The sequence below is a fragment of the Caretta caretta genome, chromosome 4 (assembly GCF_965140235.1).
Source record: "Caretta caretta isolate rCarCar2 chromosome 4, rCarCar1.hap1, whole genome shotgun sequence".
In the NCBI taxonomy this organism is placed as follows: Eukaryota; Metazoa; Chordata; order Testudines; family Cheloniidae; genus Caretta; species Caretta caretta.
The window spans coordinates 40,808,379-40,832,060 of NC_134209.1; the positions used below are offsets into that span (position 1 = coordinate 40,808,379).

General features: G+C 40.0%; 1 protein-coding gene across 2 annotated transcripts in view; it reads left to right on the forward strand.

Annotated features, from left to right (window-relative positions):
- TET2 (tet methylcytosine dioxygenase 2) overlaps window positions 1–23,682 on the forward strand; it is an 85,395-nt gene that overhangs the window by 51,414 nt on the left and 10,299 nt on the right. Inside the window, exons 2-8 of one of the 2 annotated variants that reach the window (XM_048846668.2) lie at window positions 3,665–7,067; window positions 8,978–9,068; window positions 16,319–16,412; window positions 17,667–17,875; window positions 19,205–19,355; window positions 21,658–21,747; window positions 23,113–23,250. In XM_048846668.2, the coding sequence (XP_048702625.1) occupies window positions 3,710–7,067; window positions 8,978–9,068; window positions 16,319–16,412; window positions 17,667–17,875; window positions 19,205–19,355; window positions 21,658–21,747; window positions 23,113–23,250 (4,131 nt within the window). In that variant the 5' untranslated portion in view covers window positions 3,665–3,709. The remainder of the gene's footprint in view (window positions 1–3,664; window positions 7,068–8,977; window positions 9,069–16,318; window positions 16,413–17,666; window positions 17,876–19,204; window positions 19,356–21,657; window positions 21,748–23,112; window positions 23,251–23,682) is intronic. The other variant, XM_048846670.2, reaches the window with a different exon arrangement.

Genomic DNA, 23,682 nt, shown 5'->3' on the forward strand with positions numbered 1-23,682 from the left:
TAATAAATTATGGCTGGGGAAAAATATGTTAGAGCTCCTAAGTGTATTGGCTCAAACACCTGTTACTGGAGGAGAAAAAATAAACTACTATCCTTTAGTAAATGTAAGTTTTCTTTAAAAGAAATGTAGTTCACCCCACCACAAATGTAAAAAGACCATAGAGTCCAGATTTTGCAGTCCTAAACAATTCAACAGTAGCATCTAAAGCACATGCATGGTGTACTAGCTGAAATAAATACCAGAGGCATACCATTGCTTGGTTTTTTCTAACTTTAAATTGCATTACTGTGGTTTGTCTGAGCACCTTTTATGGTTTGTAATAAGACGAGACTCAGGAGGATTGTGAATAGAATCATAACTGAGTTTATACATGGGGAATCAAGAGTAATGCAAAGTAACCCCAATCCAACAGTTATTCTGAAGAAAGAAAGTGTGAGGCTTTTTAAACCAATGAGTTCATACGAGGCTTTGAAGAGTCAAATGGTTTAATCCTGCTTTGGAATGCCTTCCACCACCTCCTTTTATGCTGGAGCCAATCAGAATCCAAGGGATTGGTTGATTTGTAGTGTGAGGCTTTTGAGAAGCCTGTGAAGAGTGCATGTATTTTTTGTCACATAATAAGGAAGGAAATACGTGGCTTTCAAGGATCATGAGTTTCCCTCCTGAGGAGCAGGCACACTTTGCACAGAGGTTTGCATGCTGAGCTTAGATACAGGCCACACATTCCTCAAGTAGTAAGGCTCTTTTACCCATCAACAAAACACAGAGCAAAAGGAGCTTTTGAAAACTTTTAGCGAGAGTTAAACTTTACCCTCTGTGATGAAGTAGAGTTCAGTCACCAGTGTTAAAATACTGATATGCTTTGAGGGCCATGGAGAGGGTTCCCATGGCTCAGTCACACAGACTAATACCTTGTTTTGATAGAAATAAAAAATAACCTGATAGGGTAGTGTTAATTACTGTTCCTTTGTACTTTGCTCAGAATACTGTGTCATTTAGCAGCTTACACACTCATCTTTCACCTCTGGGAGTTGTTGGGCTGCAAGCTCAGGTATCGAAAGACAGCAGGTAGGGAATGAAAGGGAAGCAATTTCAGGTTAGGGTGAATGTCTGTTTCTTGAACCCCGTTGGGAGGGAATGTAATTCTGCAGCATCCCTTACTTTTCATTTTTACTTAAAAGAACTATATGGAATGGGGGGAACTTGGAAAGTTTTCCTGATGTGCCAGTCTAACAGTGATGTCTATTATGCTATGGAATAGTCTCCCCAGGGAAGTTGGGAATGCCTTATCACCTGGGACTCTTAAAGCTAGCCAAGCCAAGATGCTGGAATATATATTGTACACAGAAGAATCCTGCTTTATTAGGGGAGCAGACTAGATGACATAACTGATCTTCTCCATCTCTAGTTTCTGTTTTCCAAATTACTTTATAAACTCACTTTGTTAGTGGTGGGGTTTGGGAAGCAATGTGACCATAGCATATTTTCATTGTATAAAGAATAATTCGAGCACATGGAGAAAAGAGTTTTAAGGGTTAAAAGCACATTTAAGAACAAATGAGGGGGTGCGGTTAGCATGTCCAGTTGTCCAGTTTTGCTTAGCATGCACCTGTGATGCTTTGATTGTCTCTATTTTGAAGTTAGCGCCCTGAACAGAAAGGGAATCCCAGTAATCTTATATAATGCTATCAATTCTGCTTATAATAATTTTACATGGCCCAAGAGCAATTCTTATGTAAAGAGTGTTTCTGAATTCTATTATTCACTTGAGTTTAGTAAGGCAATAATACCCTGGAATTCAGTGCACATTGTATAAATTAGGTGTAATTTGATATTGTAAAAAAATTAGAGAAGGATAAATAATCCTGTTCTGTGCTCTTGGAGGCAAATCTACTGTGATAGGAGAAATTTTCAAATGTAATAGTCCTCTCTGTGGAGTGGTAATGTCAGCCACTTGTGAGGCTCTTAGCAGTCCAAGCAAATATGAATTAATAATAGAGAGCCCTTCATATTCCCTTTCTATGCAAACTAGAAGTAATGTCTTCATTGCAAAAATTTGCGTGAGTCAAAATTTTTACGTTAGACTCATTTGTACCTTTTAGTACATTATGTATTTATTATTTGACACATTTTCCTAACTTTCCCAATCTGAAATCCTTCTAACATCTGCAGGGTGCTCTGTCGGTCTCTCTTCTGTCATTTGGGCTGTTGGTGGTGAACGATAAAACCCACAAAGAACAAATTATGGAGAGAGTGCAACAACAGCTTTCTCTACTTTTTCTGTCATTCTGAACCTTCAGCTGATCTGCCTAACCAGAATTGGACAGTTGTTGGGTGGAATTTGTTCACTACACCCTGGCAGCACGTTTATCCAATGTGAAACCTTTTTTATATAAATAAAAGGTAAATATTTTATTGAATATTAAGATATTTATTGAAGAGAAGAATTTCCAAACGACCCAACTCATATCCAAGACACACAGATTTTAGGCTTTGCTGCAGAACAACAACAAAAATACAATTCTAAAGACATGCTCACAGGCTTCGTTCATAATATCAAGCAAATACAGTCTGTTGCATATGAATATGTACCATGATTTTAATTTTTTTCCTTAAATAAATGCATAATGGTAATGTTAGTATTGTAACAATAATGAATAAGTATAGGGATTCCAGTGGAGAATAGTCAGTTTTTGTTTTGTTTTCTTATGCGTGTATTTTGTTAAGGGTGAGATCTTTGGAAAACCAACTTTAAATGACCTTGTCAAACAGCTGATGAATAGAGGTGCAGGGGTGCCTCTCTAACCAGCCAGCTTGGTGGCAATAATCCTTCAAATCAGACAAAAGAGGCTTGGCATACTATAATCAAGTAACAGGATTAGCTCTAAGTCTGGGAACTACAGTTTCTGCATGATTTTCCACCTTACTTGGAATAAAAATCATTACAGAAAAGTTCAGGCGAAGCAGTAAATACTTATATTTTCATTAAAAAATTATCATTAATCATGCAAGAGATTTAGCCTTAAGATAAGTATATTTCTGTTAGAACAGCATTTTCTCATCCCCAGTTTATTTTTGCATGCCCTTTTCTATACTAATCTGAGTTTCTCACCTATGCATCCATTGTTAGGAACTTAGTGCTGAAAATGCTTATCAAGTTTGAAAACACACTTGAACTAATCATGTGCTGAACTTCAGAAAGTGTGTCAAATTAAAATATGAACTAAGACAGTATGTTGCTATAAGGCATAATGGTTTCAAGTTAACAAACCAAGCGTTTTTTCTGCACCATTTTAAAAGCGGGTCTGTCTGGTTCAGTTTCACACTGCTTGCATACCACCATCAGCTTCACATGTTCATGCCCAATCTGATATTGTTTCAGTTCAGGCTTCACCTTTAATTTATTAAAAATACATCAGACTGCAGCATGAAAAAATGACACTTTATAATACCAAATGACACTTTATAAGTCCAATGCTATTGAAAACACCCTGAGAAAACATTGGTTTGATTAAGAGACCAATCAAACGGGAGAGACCACTGTAACTTGGGATGCTGTGCATAGATAGGAGGGCAATGCTCAAATATTGTGTCTGGTCAGTGATTTGATGTGTATCAACTAAAACTAAACTTAGACCCTTTTCCCTCCCTTTTTCTCTTTCAGATACGTTAAAAGGGCAGCCTTGTGGATGGCCCTGGAGCAGGCCAGATGGAACAGGATAGAACCAACCATGTTGATGGCAATAGATTGAGCCCATTTTTAATACCACATCCTTCTCATGTTTCCCAGGTGGAGCCTTTGTCAGTGAAGCTGCAGAATGGAAGTCCATTAACAGAGAGAACCCATGCTGAAGTAAATGGTGACCATAAGTGGCTACTTTTTAAGAACAGCTATGGAATACCTCACGTGAAGGGAAACCCAAATAACCGTACCAGCCCTGACCTCCTACAGGAAAAGAGAGTGTATTCCAAGTATATGCAAAATGGTGGGATAAAACGCACTTTTAGTGAGCCTTCTCTATATGGCCTTCATCAGAACAAGAAAATTAAACGAGATGAAGAGGGAAATGGTGAAAAAGATGAGCCAGGGGAAAACAATGAAAAACCAACTGTCTCCAATTCATGCAATGAGAAGGAATCTGAGAGTTTTACTGGACAAGAAAATGCAGCTTCTGATTTTATACAGTCTTCAAGATACAACTGTGATGGTTCAGAAAATCCTGAAGATCTCCAGATTCAGAATGAGCAAGAGAGGGAAAACATTAATTGCCACAACAAGAACATTGTCTTACTACTTAAGAACAAGGCAGTGCCAATGCCTAATGGTGCTACAGTTTCTGCCTCTTCCATGGAAAACATGCATGGTGAACTCCTAGAAAAAACACTGTCTCAATATTATCCAGACCATGTTTCCATTGCAATGCAGAAAAACACATCTCACATAAATGCCATTAACAGTCAGGCTACTAATGTGTTGTCCTATGAGACAACACATTCATCCCATACCTCAGGGCAGATCATTTCCCCACAGACCTCAAACTCTGAGCTGCCTCAAGTGCCAGCTGTAGTGGCTACTGAGGTCTACAATACAGAAGACTCCAGTAAACCACCTGGATTACCAGGTAGCTGTTCACTTCAGAAATCGGAACTACAGCCTCAGCAACAAAACCCAGGCTATGATACGCATCCGTTACCCACAGGAAACAGTAGTGTTCATGGAAATATGGGGCGGGCACCCAACCAAGATCTCTCTCTAAGTTCCGGCAGTAATCTGCAATCTCACAACAATAGCCTGGAGGGGATTTCAGAGCAAGCAGAAAAAAATGGTGCTTTGTTTAAACACAACTCAGTGTCCAATAAGGATTCCTTCACTCCTCCTCCTGCTTCTGTTCCTCCCCCAGCTCCAGAAATGAACAGCACTCTGTCCCTTGGGGTTACAGAAGGACATCACCCCTATGACAACAGAAATGTTGAAACTCTTCCTAGAGAAGTGAAGAATGAAGGGCAGCAGGAAGAACTGATGTCCAGGAGTCCTGGCCTTGCCCAGCAACAGCCTAACTCTCAACAGAAGCTTCCACGGAAGCCTGAGGTGTCACAACAGGATGGCAGTGAAAGTGATCTGCCAGCTACCATGATGACCTCCATTCAGCAACGCACAGAAGAAATAAAGCCAACATCAGAACCACACATCCAAGAGCTGCAGGTAGTTGGGAACAATGGAGAGTTGCAGCAACACTTTCAGCAGCACTTGGGACAAAAAGAACACGAGATGCCTCCTGAGAAAGGAAAAGACCAAGTGAAACAGCAGCCACAACATTATCCAAAACCAGGTTGGATAGAATTGATTTCCACTCATTTTCACCATAGAGCTTCCCCACAGAAGCCCAATGAGGCTTTATTGAGGTCAATTCTCCAGTTCCAGCCAAATCCAATGGAACAGATGCATTTAAACCAGTATACTGGGAATCCCGATGCATTAAAAGAGCCTTCAGGACAGCCCCATAGCCAGAAAATAATACAACAGGAACAAATGCCTCAACTGTACAAAAGCGAGGCAGCACAACTGCAAGTCCATCCTATAGCTGACCAGCAGCGGCAATTCCAAAAGCACTCTCCCCAGCCACAGCTCACAAAGAGGAATTCTCTGGTGAAGTCCTATGTGCAGGTGCAGCAACACCATACACAGCAGCTTGATTTCCAAGTAAGACAAGAACAACAAACTGAGCAGCCTTTGGGGGCCCTGTTAAAACAGCAGCACTTGACTCCCCAGACAACAGAGAATGAACCATTCTTACATTCAAACATTTTACAACAGATGTTGCAAAAACAGGCTCAGCAAACACAACTGTCACGCAGTCCACAGTTAACCCCAAACCACCACCACCAGCAAACCCTGCAAAGGAAAAGCGAAGAACTGTCTCAGACCTTCTCCCATTCCCAAAGTAACAATGAACAGCAAATAGATGGGGCATCCTACAGTCAGCTTAAACTAGAAGAATGTTTTCAAACCGAAAATAAGTATATAAAACCAACTGAGTTCCCGCATAACCCTCAGCTTGGACCAGAGCAGGAGCAAAGTAGCAACAGTAAAACTTCCCTTTACAATCAGATTCTGAAAACAAATACTAATCTGCAGCATCCTGGCCGTATGCACTTGGTTTCTGAGAAGAAGGAAAACACCATAAATGCTGAACTCTTCAGAATAAACAAAATGCAGGACTTGCAACATATGCAATATTATCCAAATAGTATGACCCCAAAGCAAGAGGTGCATCATTGCTTTCAAGAACAAGAGCAACAATCTCAACAAGCTTCAGTTATACAGCGACCACTCCAACAACCAGAGGGATGTGGTGGGAATTTGAAACAAGGTATGTCCAGCCAGCAAGCTCCACCGATTCAGCAAAGGTACTTACCACACAGCCAACAAACTCTCCCACAAGACCAGAGAGGGTGTTACCTTCAGGCTCAACCCCACAAGGATTTTCAAAATCATGCTGCTCTCAGGTGGCATCTCTTACAAAAGCAAGAGCAGAAAATACAACAACAACCCAAACCTGAAATTTGTCCCAGTGTGACGCACAAGCCTATAAAAGTTGAGGCTGGCTCAAAGTCTAATATCTGCATGCATCTATCAACTGGACATCTGGAAAACAAAACATGGAAAAAAACAATTAAACAAGAGAATCAGCACTTCAGTTGTGAGAACATGCAGCAAAAGAGTATCATTGAGACAATGGAACAGCAGCTGAAACAAATTCAGGTCAAATCACTGTTTGATCACAAAGCTCTTACTATCAAATCACCTAAGCATGTGAAGGTCGAAACCGCAGGTCCTATCACTATCCTATCAAGAAATTCTATTGCTGCAGAATTTGACAGCCACACTTCCACCTTAGATCAACAAGCAATTCCTTCTGCTGAAAAAACCCCAACTAAAAGACCAGCTGGATCTGTCCTAAATAATTTTTTAGAGTCCCCTTCAAAGTTATTGGATACTCCTGTAAAAAATTTATTGGACACACCTGTCAAAACCCAATATGATTTCCCATCATGCAGTTGTGTTGGTAAGTGGCAAGAAATGTACTAAAAATACATTGTTAATTCACAATTAGGAAGGTAGCTTTCAGAGTGGTTGGGGGTTTTGTTTGGTTTGGTTTTTTGTTTGGTTTTATTTTGGGTTGATTTTTGAGAATGCCAGCCATTAGCAAGGGAGAGTTTCAGTTTCTTTCCAGCAACACTAGTTTTTACATTAAAAATAGAACTCCACCCTATGTTTGTAACAAAGCTGTCTGGTTTGTGTGCTAGCACATTAATGTATGGCATACAAATCTAATATAAAGTAGATTCTTCAGTCTGTTTATCTCTTTGTATCCAGTCTCCTTCAGAAGCAGGCATATATTATGCAAACACATCTGATAAAAAGATCAGATTCACAATTTAATTTGATGCAGTATTATTTAAGTCAAGGTTGGAGATACTGTTTGTATGAAAGATGTCTTGGGACCAAAACCTGAGATCCTTACTCCATTTTTACTCAGATACACAGTCAAATTACTGAGAGTTTGACTGAATAAGGGCTGATTTAAAAACAGAGGGTTGGATTTTGCATGACCCTTTACATAGGTGCCTTCTTCCTTTCTTCCCTTCCACTCCCCTGGTAATGACCAGTGTCAGGGCCAAGCAGAACTTCAGTCACTGTGCTTTAGGAAGCACAGTGACTGCTCCTTCTCTGCTCTCCTCCAAGAGGCAGCAAAGGGGCAAGACCATGGCTCACCTCCCACTCTGCACAGAGCAGGACTGGAACTGTAGGGAGAGCATAAGTGTAATAGCTGGCATGCTCCTCCTTTTCATTCTGCCACACACTGTTTTGTTTGGCGAAATGAGTCTCCATTCTGCCTCTTACTATGGGCACATTTTGAAGTCATTTTTCTGGAGAAATGATTCTCTGCTGTGTTGGATTGAGACAAAATGTACAGTTCTTCATTGTGAAGACAAATAGCTTTGTTGTGACCTCCCTGATTTTATATACACACACACACAGAGCCTGCCCCAGGGTATAAAGTTGAAAATATAGTTCTCTACAAAAGCAAAGTTGATCTTTTCCCCCTTCTAAAATGTTTTGAGTTGAATCTCAGGAAAATTAACATGGGGGCGAAGGGAAAAAGTAGTGCATTACCATACTGCAAGGAGAAATACAAAACTGGAAGTTGGTTTCTTGTTTCTCCTTGCCACACTTTGAGAAACCTTGTAGAAATGAAATGGGGAAATCAAAACTCTCTGCATTTGTAGTTTTAACTTGTCCCTGATACTTACAGAGATGGTCACCCTGCATTTTCACATAATGGATATATTAAGACAATTTCTTCAATGTATTTGGCACAAAGAGGCTTTTCTTCAACATCTAGCATTCATCTCATCTTTGCCCCAGTCTTCCCCACCCCTTTTTCAGCTAATACAGCAATTGTGAACTCAACAAGAAGAGTCCACTCTCCATTCAAGCTGTGTTTAACTTTAGGGGCCACATTTTCAAGCCTTTGGTATATAAGTTATACATGCATGCAAAAAACAGATACGAGATAGCCCCCGAAGTGATGTTTGCCAATGTGACCACAAAAATCCTCCCTTCTAAATACGGGGGTGAGAAATCACTGTTCAGTAACTACTGGGAAATGCTAATTTTTAATTTCACTGTAACTGAAAATATAAAACAAGCATTTGTGCTTGCAAAAGGGACAATGGGGTGCAATATCTACTTGCATACACTGTCACCCATTATATATGTGTAAATTCATAGTTTGCAAATACACTTGGGCATAATTTGTGGGCCTACTTTAGACAAGTATATGTGAAAGTTTGGCCCCCAAAAATTCATAACAGGGTCCTACCTGGCCAGCTGTGGGCAAGCTTTGCAACGCAATTTCTTATATTAAATAATTACACTTTAAGGCAATAACCTTTATTTTATTTTAAACAGAGCAAATTATTGAAAAAGATGAAGGTCCTTTCTATACCCATCTAGGAGCCGGTCCTAACGTGGCAGCTATTAGAGAAATCATGGAAGAAAGGTAATTAGCGCAAAGGAACAGGACAGATTAACATTTATCCTTTTGTGTATGTCAGAATTTTTCCAGTCTTTGCACATAAAGAAGTAAACAATTGCAAATGGAGTAATTATTTGTAGGCTTAGCTACTCCAGTGTTGCCAGCTTTACGTACTGTGCTATTCACCAGAGAGTCACAATATTTGACAGGGCTAATAGTCTGCTGGCTGGCACAGGCTGCCCACTTTGAGACAGATGCCAGCAAACCCAAGCGGGGACAAGTATTCATAAGCCTGCCAAGCAAGAGTGTTGGCTATGGTATTCACAGTGGGGGATAGGAAGAAGATGGAGGGATGAGAGCACCGAAAAGCAAATTCAAGCAAAATGTTATCTACAAAAAGACTTCAAATGGCTTAATCCTACTCACTTTCCTCCTGCAATGTGTTCAATTACAATAATGGGAGCAAAGTAAGATTTGGTCCTGAAACTCAATAAGCAATTCTTTAGCAAAACATCCCCCCTTCCATTATATGAAGACAGTATTGTTCAGATTGATAGAATAAATTATATATCACAAGATACTACATTACTAGCATTCTCCAGATTACCAGCAAAACAAATGCTTAGGATATGCATATAATAGTCATATAGATATGTGGATCATTTACATATTATATAAATATAAAACACTGCTAACATTAATAAGGTGTTAAATCGGAGAACTCCAGCAAACAGTAAGATTCTCCTGCCACTTGAAAACTGCCATATTGCACAGCCCATATATTATATGGCATGCATAGACACTATGTGCCAAATCCTGAGGTCCTCACTCTGCTGTGTCTGTGTTTTTACTTACTCCATACCCAGGCTATTTGGAGTTTGCTTGAGTAAGAACTGCAGGATTTGGACCTGATCTATTGGGGCCAGATTGAAGCTAGCAGGTGCACAGGGGAGTGGTACAGTATAAGGAGCTTCTTTCCCCTGCGACTCCCATGCAGGGCTGGCCCCAGCTGCAGACCTTGCACTAGCCCAAGTACTTCTGGCTATCATGGTAAGCAGCATTAGCAACTCTAACAAGGGAGTGTGATGCTGGCTGGCCAAGTGCCAGCTCATGGCGCAGTCCCAGGCCTCACTTGAAAACTGGCAAATACTTAGCTGACATCAGTTTGGCTCACCGGTGTGTTAATATTGTTAAAATAGGTATTAGAATTATAAAAATGTGATTACTGTTTAGACTGTATTGAATGCTTATAAGTTTCTGCATGCATTAATCATCATTAATTATAACATCAGGGTCCCATATTGTAAGGTAATATTTGAACGTTGTATTATAAGCCTCTGTGATTGTGTATATCACCGGACAGGAGAGAGACGTTAACTAATGTAAAGTGCTGATCTCCAACAGAAGGTGTTATGTCCTGGCACAAAGGAAGGCCTCTCAACACCAGACAAACTATTGTGGAACATTTAAAGAGGACAAAAACTTTGTTGTCTGTTCCTCCCAATGAAGATGAGACATCCAGGTGGATGCCTCCCATCAGTTGAGTTTGCCGCTGAAAGGGCAAGGGGGGAAGAGAATAAAAACCCCTTACAAGAAGGAACTGTGTCTTTATTATGCTTGGATTCTGGAGGACAAGGATTACTGGGAATAAGAAAAAGATCCCCCGTGCTTAGTCTGGGTTAGCCTTAAAAGACATCTAGAGTTTGTTTATTATAGAAGCTTCTATTATTTTTTGAAAGTTAAGATTGGAACTTATTTGTGTCTATATATGTTTATGTGCTTTAACCTTGTAAATAGCTTTCTTGTTTCCTTTCCTATTTAATAAATTTTTAGACAGTTTACTGTAGGATTGGCTACAAGCGTTGTCTTTGGTGTAAGATCTAAATTGAGATTGATCTGGGGTAAGTTACTGGTCATTTGGGACTAGGAATAACGTGGACTTTACAAAAACTAGACAAGCCATTTACAACACACACTTTGCTTCTCTACAAAAGAAAAAGGACACTAAACTATCTAAAAAGGGGCCACAAGGGGCCACAACAGTGGTTCCCTTAACCCACCCAGCAATATTGTTAATCTATCCAACTATACTCTTAGCCCAGCAGAAGAATCTGTCCTATCTCGGGGCCTCTCCTTCTGCCCCTCCACCCCCACGAACATGATACAGTTCTGTGGTGACCTAGAATCCTATTTTCGACGTCTCCAACTCAAGGAATATTTCCAACACACTTCTGAACAACATACTAACCCACAGAGACCTTCCTACCAAGACTACAAAAAGAAGGATTCTGGGTGGACTCCCCCTGAAGGTCGAAACAACAGACTGGACTTCTACATAGAGTGCTTCCTCTGACGTGCACGGGCTGAAATTGTGGAAAAGCACATCACTTGCCCCGTAACCTCAGCCGTGCAGAACACAATGCCATCCACAGCCTCAGAAACAACTCTGACATCATAATCTAAAAGGCTGACAAAGGAGGTGCTGTCGTCGTCATGAATAGGTCGGAATATGAACAAGAGGCTGCTAGGCAGCTCTCCAACACCACTTTCTACAAGCCATTACCTTCTGATCCCACTGAGGGTTACCAAACGAAACTAAAACATTTGCTCAAGAAATTCCCTGAAAAAGCACAGGAAAAAATCCACACAGACACACCCCTGGAACCCCGACCCAGGGTATTCTATCTGCTACCCAAGATCCATAAACCTGGAAATCCTGGACGCCCCATCGTCTCAGGCATTGGCACCCTGTCAGCAGGATTGTCTGGCTATGTAGACTCCCTCCTCAGGCCCTACGCTACCAGCACTCCCAGCTATCTTCGAGACACCACTGACTTCCTGAGGAAACTACAGTCCATCGGTGATCTTCCTGAAAACACCATCCTAGCCACTATGGATGTAGAAGCCCTCTACACCAACATTCCGCACAAAGATGGACTACAAGCCGTCAGGAATGGTATCCCCAATAATGTCACAGAAACCCTGGTGGCTGAACTTTGTGACTTTGTCCTCACCCATAACTATTTCACATTTGGGGACAATGTATACCTTCAAATCAGCGGCACTGCTATAGGTACCCGCATGGCCCCACAGTATGCCGACATTTTTATGGCTGACTTAGAACAAGGCTTCCTAGCTCTCATCCCCTTATGTCCCTACTCTACCTGCGCTACATTGATGAAATCTTCATCATCTGGACCCATGAAAAAACGCCCTTGAGGAATTCCGCCATGATTTCAACAATTTCCATCCCACCATCAACCTCATCCTGGACCAGTCCACACAAGAGATCCACTTTGTGGACACTACGGTGCTAATAAGCAATGGTCACATAAACACCACCCTACACCGGAAACCTTGCAAGCAGGTGTTTGATAAGTACAGGACAGTGTGGCTGCAGGTAGTTCCTGATTGCCCCTTTGCTGGACACTTAGGGGTGAAGAGAACCTGTGATAGGCTCCAACAGAATTTTTATTGGCCTCACATGTGTGAGAAAGTTTAAAAAAAAAAAAAAGTACTGTAAGAGTTGTGTCCTATGTCAGAAGCATAAGAGATTAAATGAACTCTCCAGGAATGGAAAGAAATATATACTGGCTATGGTGGATTCTGCCACCAGGTACCCTGAAGTGAGAGCTCTATCTAATGTACAAGCGGAAACTGTGGCTACTGCCCAAATGACCAATTATAGCAGGGTAGGTTTTCTGAGGGAACATTTTCTTCGCCTTTAATGGATTTGGTCAAGGAGACAAGGAAGAGACTACTCTGGAGAGCACTGAGATTTGAGAGGGTTTGAACCCAGCCAAAAGCAGGAGATATTGGCTCTCTTGAAATACCACAGGCAGGGGCATTCATTTTCCAACCTCCCAGGTTTAATTTAAAAAATAATGCATTCTATTGTAATTACAGCACCCTGCCCTGCTCCTAGCAGAGCCTATGCTAACAGTGAAATGCAAAGACAAATTCAGGAGGAATTGTAGAGCATTGTAGACGTGGGAGTGATCACTAAATCAAAAAGCCCCTGGGTCTCCTATTGTGATGGTACCTAAAAGGTATAAATCATGAGATTTTGTTTGGATTTTAGAAATGTACACACCATCACCCAACCTGATTCCTACCCCAACCCTGGAGAGAGGACCAGTAAGGACATCCAAGTTTATTCTTCCCATCAGCTGAGTTTGCAACTCAAAGCACAAGTGGGGAAAGAAACAAAAACCCCTAACAAGAAGGAACCGTATCTTTATGCTGCTTGGACTGTGCATAAGAAAAAAGATCTCCAGTGCTTAGCCTGGGTTAGCTCTAAAGGACATCTAGAGATTGTTTATTACAGAAGCTTCTATTACTTTTTGAAACTTAAGATTCGAACTCATTTGTGTGTATATATGTTTACCTGCTTTAACCTTGTAAACAACTCTGTTTCCTTTTCCTTGTTAATAAATCTGTAGATAGTTTATTATAAGATTGGCTACAAGCATTTTCTTTGGTGTGAGATATAAAGTGCAACTGATCTGGGATAAGTGACCGGTCTTTTAGGACAGGGGGTAACCTGAATATTGCTGTGATCTTTGATGTACGGGTTCATCTGTCACAAAGGCAGGCTTACCTGGGTGGCAAGACAGATCGGAGTACCCAACTGGACTGTCTGTGACTCCATGTTAAGGCTGTTATAGTGCCCGAGGAGTCCACACTTGATAATTAGTTGGTGAAATCTGAGTAAGGAGCTCACAACCAGTTTGGGGTTTGTGCCCTGTTCCCTGACAATCTGCCCTGTGGTTCGTACTCACGCTCTTGAGCCACTGCAGGGCAGCTTGAGGGGGTGGGTGGACCATATCCCACACTCCTCACTGTGCAAGGGAGCACGCACATTTAGAAGGTGGTACAGGCCACACCTGGGATGCAGTATGTTTGTAACTGCACAGCATTCCCAGCTCAGGGCTTTAGTTCTTCCATTTAGGCCTTAATATTTATATTTAATCAGTAAAACAGAAAATCCTCCGTATGAGACTTTGGCAGTGTTATAGAAGAAACCTTAATTTTTCAAACTTTTTGACTTTTGAGGGCTTGATTTCACAGCTTATTGTGTTCACTTGTTCGCATTTAATTTCTGCTGTTTTGGCATAAGGAGAAGATATAGAGGTATTTTGGTTGACAGCCTTCATACTCTCAGCTGGCTTCACCAGAAAAGCTCAAAAATTACTTGAACAGGCTGGGAGTCTTTTATATTGTAAGAGCTGTGTGGTTCAAGATGGCTGAGGAACTACAAAGCTATTTGGCTCTCTAAGCTAATACTACATCCTTCCTTTAAAACACACCCTGAAATACCTATACAAATATTCTAAAACACATGTATGCAATTACTGAGTTTAAATAAATAGAGCGTTGACATTACTGAACTGGCTTTCAACACACTTGGCTTTAGTTTTAAGTGTTTAGATCTACAAAACAAGCTAGGTCTGGAATTTCTAGTTATGCGACAACAAATGTGTTGCATGAATCCATGGGAATGTGTGTTTATCTTTTCCCTCATCCACCCTCTACAGTGCTCACATAACTCAAAACTATCAGCTCCTATTTTGCAACTTAAGGAAAGATGTCAGAAGAGTGAGAATAATATTATAGAAACAAATTTCAGTGCAACCTGATTAGCTAATTGATAGGAAAAACGGTTTTATAAAGAATTACAACTTTTGCACATGGTTAATTTAAAAAAAAAAACAGCTGTACATTTACATCTCAGCCTTTAACTAGGAAAAAGGTGATCTAGTAATTGCCTTTAGCACACGTGTAGTCCAACATGATTGGGAATTCTTCCTTTTCCCCCTTCCTTTACTGATGAAGAAAATTAAATACAAACATTTGTATTTAATTTAAATACACAAATAAGAAAAGCCAAACTGAACGTTCCAGAAGCAGTTAACTTGGCCACATGACATGTGTAATGCTTTCTATTACTGGTTAGACTATTACATATATAGTAGTCTGTGATATGAGCCAAATGCTACCTTCATTTATGTCCCTACAACACAACGGAGTTGCACAAGTGCACCTGAAAACAGAATTTTGCCCAGTTGTGAAATGTGGCTAAGTTAATGTTGCTGTTGGAACCATGATGTTGCATTTACTGAGAACTGTTCAAATTTGCAACTAAGTGGGCTGTTTCAACTTTGGTACGCTATTGTGTTGTGCAGAAGGGCACCACAACAGCAGCAATGGCCTTCGGTAAATGCCTCTGGGGGACACAGAAGGGGGAGTGTGTTTAGAAATGACAACAGATCTCATAGTTCTTTTATAGATTCAGTAATTGTTCTGCCTAGCACAGGCCTCAAACTGCCAGCTGGTGCATGGGAGTGGGGGGGGGGGGGCATGGAGAGCTGACTATGTCCCCTTTGGGGTGTATGCTACTGCCTTTGGTTCATACACACTCACAACTTTGGACCAGATTCCACTCCAAAATGTAATTACTCCTGATTTACACCAAGATAAGTGAGAATCAAACCAGATCTCCAAATCTGCAAAGGTTTACAGACACATTATCAAAGGTATTATTTTAGTACTTCCTATAACCCTGCTTAGGTATAGAAGGCAGGCATAATTCTTATCCATACTTATTAACTAAATGCAACAGGTAACTCAGAATGGATGATAATCTACAAGTATGTCTTAAAATAAATGATTCATGTCTTTTTGCTGACTTACGCTGTGTCTAAGGCAAAAATCAGTATAGAAAGTGAGTTGAATGTAACTATTACATCCCAACTATTCCATGACAACGATAAACTTAAAAAATGACCAACTACCTACAGTTAAAATACCTGTCAAATGTGTGTTTCCAAATGATCAAATACAGCAAATTCACTATAGAAAGGAGCTATCTGGTTTTAAAAATTTAGCACAGATTAGGGTGACCAGATAGCAAGTGTGAAAAATCGGGACAGGGTGGGGGGTAATAGGCGCCTGTATAAGACAAAGTCCCAAATATCGGGACTGTCCCTATAAAATCAGGACACCTGGGCAGCCTAGCACAGATGGACAATTTTTACACTTTTATGACCGTCTAAATACATTTTACAAAATGGCCTCTTTCACCATAGCAACATATTATTGTACTGATATGAATAAGACTGAAACATTATGATTCATCCCTTCTTGCTTAGAGCTAAGAGTTTATTTCTTAAGATAAGACTCTGAAATGTGCTCAAACTTTAAGTATTTGTGCAGACCACATTCAAATTCAGCTGCTTATTGTATTTGTTTGTTTGTTTGTTTGTTCGTTTAAGATTTGGACAGAAGGGTAAAGCTATAAGGATTGAGAGGGTCATCTATACTGGAAAAGAAGGCAAAAGTTCTCAGGGATGTCCTATTGCTAAATGGGTAAGAGTGATGTCTACATGTCCTTAATAAGCTACTTCAGTTTGATCATTCATGTAAGTAAAGGGGAATGACACATGTATTTATTTTAATTGAAGTAAAATTAAAACAGCTAAGTACCAACAATATCTCAGGCTGCCCAGTTGCCCACTCTGAGCCAGTTTTTGACCTCACACCTGTGCAGTTCCTTCAGTTGAGTTGCATGTGTGTGAGTGAAAGCAAAACTTGGCCTAGAGTTATGAAAAGGAAGATGCATTCTTTTAGATATAAGATCCAGAATGTTAGACACTCTTCTTACTGTTACATTTAGCGTAGAAATAATTAAGAGGTGCAACAGCACTAGTACAATGTTTTGAATATGCACACTGATCAACAGAAGCCAGCACGCTCTTTTGTCTGCTCTGGCAGACTCAGTACTGAGTACTTTGGGTCACTTGGTAGGAGACAAGATGAGGACAAATTGATGCCTTTTTAATTATAGTCTTTTGGTATGCCAGACTGTACCCTCTTGTAGAAATACCCACAGTCATATGGGCACTGAGGCAGGACCTGTCTTCCTACTTTGTTTGAACTTTACCTGCCACTGTGTGCATGCTGCCATAATGTTTATACATGAAAATTAATAATAGGGACACATGAGGTCGCAAAACACAGAGGCTGACCTCAAGTTTGCAATTTATCATCTGGGCACAGCAGGAATCAGGGGAGAGAAATGAGGGCAGGCTCCTCTGTGAAGCTTTTCTAGTCTCTTCCCCAAATCTGTGTGGCTCTTGCAGAAGAGAGACCTAAATTATTCACCATTGCTTTAGGGAGGATTTATTTGGGTACAAATATCTGCTGCCATCTCTGCAGAGGGAAACACCATGGGGAGTATCTAGCTTTTCCTGCCCCCTCTACTACAGCAGTAGTCCTTTCTGCCATAATACCATCCTGGACACATTTCTGTTTTCTCAGAGAAAAAAGGAGATATTCTGCAAAGGTGTCATTGCACCTACCCCAGTTCTTCTGTGCTCTTCAGACAGTATCTATCTCATCTAGACCCACCCTGTGTTTCAGGAAACAGAAGAGAATTAACCTGGCCCTTATCAGTGTATTACTCCAATAGAGGCAAGAATCTGTGTGTCAGAAGCATCAAGGGGGAAAACGTATATTGGCAAATGTAACTTTTTACCATGACTGTTGAGGTTTCATGTTCTCTTGCTTCTCACTAAGAAATGCTTTTTGGGGGGTGGGGGGATGGTGTTGCCGTACATGCAGGTAGTTCGTAGAAGTAGTGACGAAGAAAAGCTGCTTTGCTTGGTGCGGGAACGAGCTGGCCATACCTGTGAAACTGCAGTGATAGTGATCCTTATCCTGGTATGGGAGGGGATTTCCCTGAGTCTGGCAGACAAGCTGTATTCTGAACTCACCGACACGCTAAGGAAGTATGGCACACTCACAAACCGACGGTGTGCTCTGAATGAAGAGTAAGTGAAACAAATCATATTCTCCTTTCCCTTGAGTATGCAATCAAGCTACAGCCAAAAACAAACACAAGCTCTACTTACGTCTTGGATCTAATTTTCCTCTCAGTGGTTTTACACTGGTGTCACTATTAACCTCACTGAAGTTACTCTTCATTTAGGCTGGTGTAAATGAGAACACGACAGGGCTCATTACTTCAGTGGGAACTGTACTTGCCCTTGTCTGATTGAGAGCAGAATTTGACTCACAAAAGTTTATCTAGATCCAGTAGGACAAATTCTGTGTTGGATTTCACCCCCATGTAATACCAGCGAAGTCATGGCGTGGGGGAGGATTTTAGTTCAGAAGCTGCAAGATGTGTACATATACCGTTTTTAAAATTAGCCAATTCAAGTTACGTATTTAGGGCTCGAAGAAACTTCTCTCAAAAGCAAGGTACTTTTGAGATTTTGAAACCCTACTGTCCTTGTGGGGGAGACAAATTCAGCTTCATTAAAGTCAATGAAGACCTCTTTCGGCACTCACAATTACAAAAATCTCGATATAAAACAGACATTCAATATATGAGCTTTTCCATCTAGGCTCATGGGAGTGCATAAAGAGAATTAGCTGTATGATTTCTATATAGAATTAAGTTGTGTAGCTACAGTTTTTAATGACAGTTCATTTTAAATCTCCCATCACCCACAAAAAATTTGACAACTGAGCACAAATTCTCTCAAGGCTTCATTTAAACAGAGAAGCACTGGCTAACAAAACCTTGATAGTCTGTAAAAATATTTAATGATTGGTAACATCTTTGTTTGAGTCAGCTATTTTACAGCTAGGAAATGATATATGCAGGTTTTGTGAAAGAGCAAGAAAGGGCACACTCCTTTTCCTCTTTCTCCCTTTCTCCCTTTGATGGCTATACACAGAAAGAAACTGCTTTCAGAACAAGGCTTACTTAATTACAAATATTCTGTTTTCTCTTTTTGGTAACATGGGCATGGCTTTGTTTCAGGAACTTAGTCCTATCCCAGTTGGCAAACAGCTGTGAGTTAACTCATTTTCCCTAGAAAGTCAAAAGACCATTTATTCAACAAAGCTTTATCTTATGGGGCTGAAACCTGGGCCAGGCTATTCAAGCACAGAAAGCCAAAAAGAAGCAGAAATCCTACACTGATGGTGGGCAAATAAGGAGAAATGCCACACAAAAGAACTCTATCCCCATATACATGAACATGTACATGGTTTACATGTATTGCATGAATTTTAAGCATGCAGACTTTTACCCATGTACGGCTCTACATGCTGTTGATAGCCACATAAATGTTTCTCTTATTTCTTAGACGGACTTGTGCATGTCAAGGGCTGGACCCTGAGACTTGTGGTGCTTCTTTTTCCTTTGGTTGCTCCTGGAGCATGTACTACAATGGGTGCAAGTTTGCCAGAAGCAAGGTCCCAAGGAAGTTTAAGCTGCTGGGGGATGATCCAAAAGAGGTTGGTGTTAATTTTAAAGTGAAGTTTGCCTCATTGTATAAAATGTTTCTGTTGTTCTTGTGGAGCTGAGGTAAAGTAGACACAGGGCCAGAATCTCATTTGAAATCCACCCACATAGGGAAATTAAGTCAGTGTCAGTCAAAATGGATTTACCCCAGCCACTGAGCCAGCTTAATTGACTGCCAAAATGCTGGCAGCAGGTCAAAACCATGAGACATAAAATGATATATGCAGGTTTTGTGAAAGAGCAAGAAAGGGCACACCCAGAACAGTTGTGGCTATATCAGGCCCACAGACAAGCTTTGCACTTGCAGTTTCCACAATGGCAGAATACAGGATGTACTCGGTTGAGGCATATAACTTTTTGCAGCTCCGAGCTGGACTAAATTGCATGGAGACAGTATGAGGGAGCTGTGAGATACAGTAGGAGTGACAGAATGAAAGGACTGGGAGGACTCATTCAGTGGATGCTGCTGCCTCGCCGACAGTGTAGGAAAGGTTTCCAGAGTGGCCTCTAAGATGCTGTAAGTACTGGACCCAGAACTGCATGCTGATCATTTCAAAGCATGTCACGGAGCTCAGCAGCCATGCCTGTAGCTGGGGAACAAGTTGACTTTGAAGTTCCGACTCCAGTGGGTTCTAGATACCCTCAGCTAACAGGCCTGCTAATTGTTAATGGGCTACCTTTCTGTGGAGGGTTCTACTCTCTGATTGGCTGGCTCACTTTTTTGGCACATACAAGTGCAAATGTGTCCCTTACGATGGAGCTTGTCCACTGTGATGGATGGGCCACATAACATACTAAAAGCTTGGGGCATTTTATGCAAAACCCATAACATTTAGCATTTCAGACATGTCGTCAGTGACTTATGTAATTAGCGAGCTGGTCAGATTTTTTGGATTCTCAAAATTTTTATGAAAAAGGCAAGAATTTTGATAACATTTTTCATGGAATTTTTAAAACTTTTTTTTAAACCATCTGTTCATGTGACATTTTTATGCCTAGATCTAGCAGGCATCACATGGCCTGTGGATTATGTTAGCACATTTGATATTCTATTAAAAATGTTAGCATCTCTGAGACAGTTGTAACCTTTGACCCTCTTTTTCCCTCTATTATAAAATACCTATGCTTGATGAGAGGGCAACAAAGAAAGCGTGATACACATCACACGTGGGTTCTACACAAAGACTCAAAGAAGAAGTGACATTTTATGAGTTGTAACTTGTAGGCTGGAAAGGAAAGCAACATAATGATTCCAGGTTTCGATAGCAACTAAAAAAAGGGACACAGTGAAAAGTTTTTGATAATGTCATACTGTGATTTTGGGTTCCTGTGAACCCAGAACTCAGATTGAAACTGGCAGGTCAAACTTTTTTAACCAAATTAGTGCATACCAAAACTGATGGATTTTTCATAGCTTTTCACATGCTTTCATGAACATACAAATTCCAAAAATGATTACATTTCTCTGTGTAAATCTGCTGCTCTTTTTAAACATTTGCAATGAGGCCTGTATTTTTAATTTAAGAAACAGATCTGAAATTAGGATTCTGGGCATGAGAAATTAGTGGAGCAACTTAAATTTATTAGAGCACTTCATGTTTTTAAGAGCCTTTCATTTTGAAAGATTGTATCTCTCTCAAAAACAAAAAGTAAGTGGTCATTTGTATCCCAAATTGCTCTACTACACTAGCCACACCCACAACTCTTGATTGCTCAAAAACTGTTATTTTTTCAGTCTGAAGTATTCCAATAATTTTAAGTTGCTACATGGAGAGAGAATTTCATTGTGTTGAAGTGTTATGATTTCAGTATGTAAAACTCTCAAATTAGATGGATTAAATTGATGCTGATTGGGTAGTCTGTTATTTTTTCTTTTCTTTTCTTTTCTTTTCTTTTCTTTTTTCCCTCTCAAGGTTTTTAAAGGGGAAATTTTTTTTCCAGAAAAAACTGTAATAACTAGTTATTTCGTGCTTGGGTTGAATCTTTACATAGTAAGGTACATCTTTTCTTATAAATCAGATGAGCATTGTATGATGCTTCCTCATAAGGATCATAGAAGCTCATTTCTGGACATACTTTGTGCTTTTAAAAACAGTAAAGGGGATCACTATAACTGAAATTTATAGGGGCTGTTTTCTCAGCAAGAATTACAAGGCATTTACAATGCATATTAGGCATTTATTTCGGTCATCTCTGTGGTATCATAGTGTCCGGTAGCTTCTAAAGATGGTAGATTGCATGTATAGTAATGTGGGTGGTTAGATGATACGTTAAAATGATTTCATCTGATAACAGGAAGAAAAGCTAGAGTCCAATTTGCAAAATCTATCAACTCTAATGGCACCTACCTACAAGAAACTTGCACCAGACGCATATAACAACCAGGTAGGTCAAAAGGAGTTGGCAAAGTCACTAAAATAATCTGATCTTTGCTTTACTTTGCCAGTGCATGTTCTTTGCTGTACGTAATTGTTTACAGTTTGTGCCAATATTTCTCTTACTTAGACTAAATCCTGCTCACTCAATACATTATATAGTGTTTAACACTCTAGCAAAAGCTTTGCTCCTGTGATTGATAAGGTCCTTAAGGTTTCCAGATTCAGCATTATTCACTGGCTAAGTTGACAGATGTTCGATTTCCCTGATTTACTCCAATGTAAACCTGTCTCAACATGTTTGGTTCCAGGGCAAATCCATTATTGGATTTTCCAATTTAGATCCCGCAGAAATTCTACAAGAACATCTCATGCACCTTCAGCCCCATGGAATCTGAACATGATCCCTGTCTTTGTGTTGGCCTTGAACCAGAACCCTAACCTCACTCTAATCCAGATTTGAATCCAACCACGGTCTCTTGTTTCAGATTGCAAGGGTTCACATCTCTCAAGCTTTGCTTTGATTTTCAGATTTGAATGAAATAAATATCTCAAATTAAAAATAAAAATAATCACCAAACTAGCCAGGTTCTTCCTGGTGTGGAAGCCAAACCTCAAATTTCACATTTTAATGCCAGTCCATACATTTACTCAAAATAGGGCCCATGTTCGCCTGAAAGGTTCATGAATCTTCACAAAGTTTTTGAGAACTTCTAACTTTCTAATAAAATGTGAAACCAAGAATTGTGTGTGACTTTTGGTTTCAGTGTGAACATTTCACAAAATCAGTAATGAAAACACAATAGAAAATATTATGCTGATTACCCGTTGTTTATTTTTGAGCACCATCATGCTTGTGTTATATCAAATATAGTGAAAGGCTGTCAATGTGCCAAGAAATTACAATTCAAATTCTGCACTGACTTCTTCTCCATTCAGCCCACTGAAAGTCAGTTTTCCAAGGAAATGCACTCTTCCTAGGTAGTTCAATATTTCTGAGCCTGTGTTTATAACTTAACAACATGCCAGACATTCAAACTATATACTGTATTTTATCATCTGAAGAAACTGGACAATGGCAGGAAAATGAAAAGTAATCTTGAAGGAGAAGTACTGTCAGCTAAATACACAAATATGATAATGGCAGAAGCATGGCGCTTGAACAATGGAAGGCAACGTGGAACTGAGTAGCAAGAAAAGAAAGAGGAGCTTGTATTCCCATTTTTATTACCGTAAAGTAATTTCTTGGAATTGTTCACCTCTAAGAACTATACTCTGCCATTGCCAAGATATTAGGAGGGTAAGGTATTCAGTAGTAATTCCGTGTAATGGGCTGTCCAGATAAGTTTCAGTGATTACTTGACTTCTGTTCCAGATTGAGTATGAACACAGAGCGCCAGAGTGCCGTCTTGGTTTAAAAGAAGGTCGTCCATTCTCAGGGGTCACTGCCTGCCTGGATTTTTGTGCTCATGCTCACAGAGACTTGCACAATATGCAGAATGGGAGTACATTGGTAAGTCAGTGCTGCATAAAGCTGCCTTGTTTCAGCACTGATTTCTCATATTTAATTCATTATCTATATTTCTATTAAGTTTGCACATAAAGCTAACTGCTAAAAGAAGAGTCGTTCCTCAGTAGCTGGAGCTAAAATGTGCAATCCTGACAGGATTTTTTATTTAAATCAGACTTTAGAGAAAGATCTAAAATAGATTTGGCTGAAAAACTTCAGTGGAACAGTTTTCCACTGGAAAATGTAGTTTGAAATTGAAACAGTTCGTGAAATCATGTAGATTTTCCAAAATTCCGTTTCGGAGAAAAAAGGGGGATGGGATTTATGATGATGCTAAAACTTCCCATTTTGACATTTTTGGAGTGAAATATTGTGATTTTTCACTTTGACTTTTCACTTTGAATTTTTAAAATTCTGTATTACATTATAAATTTC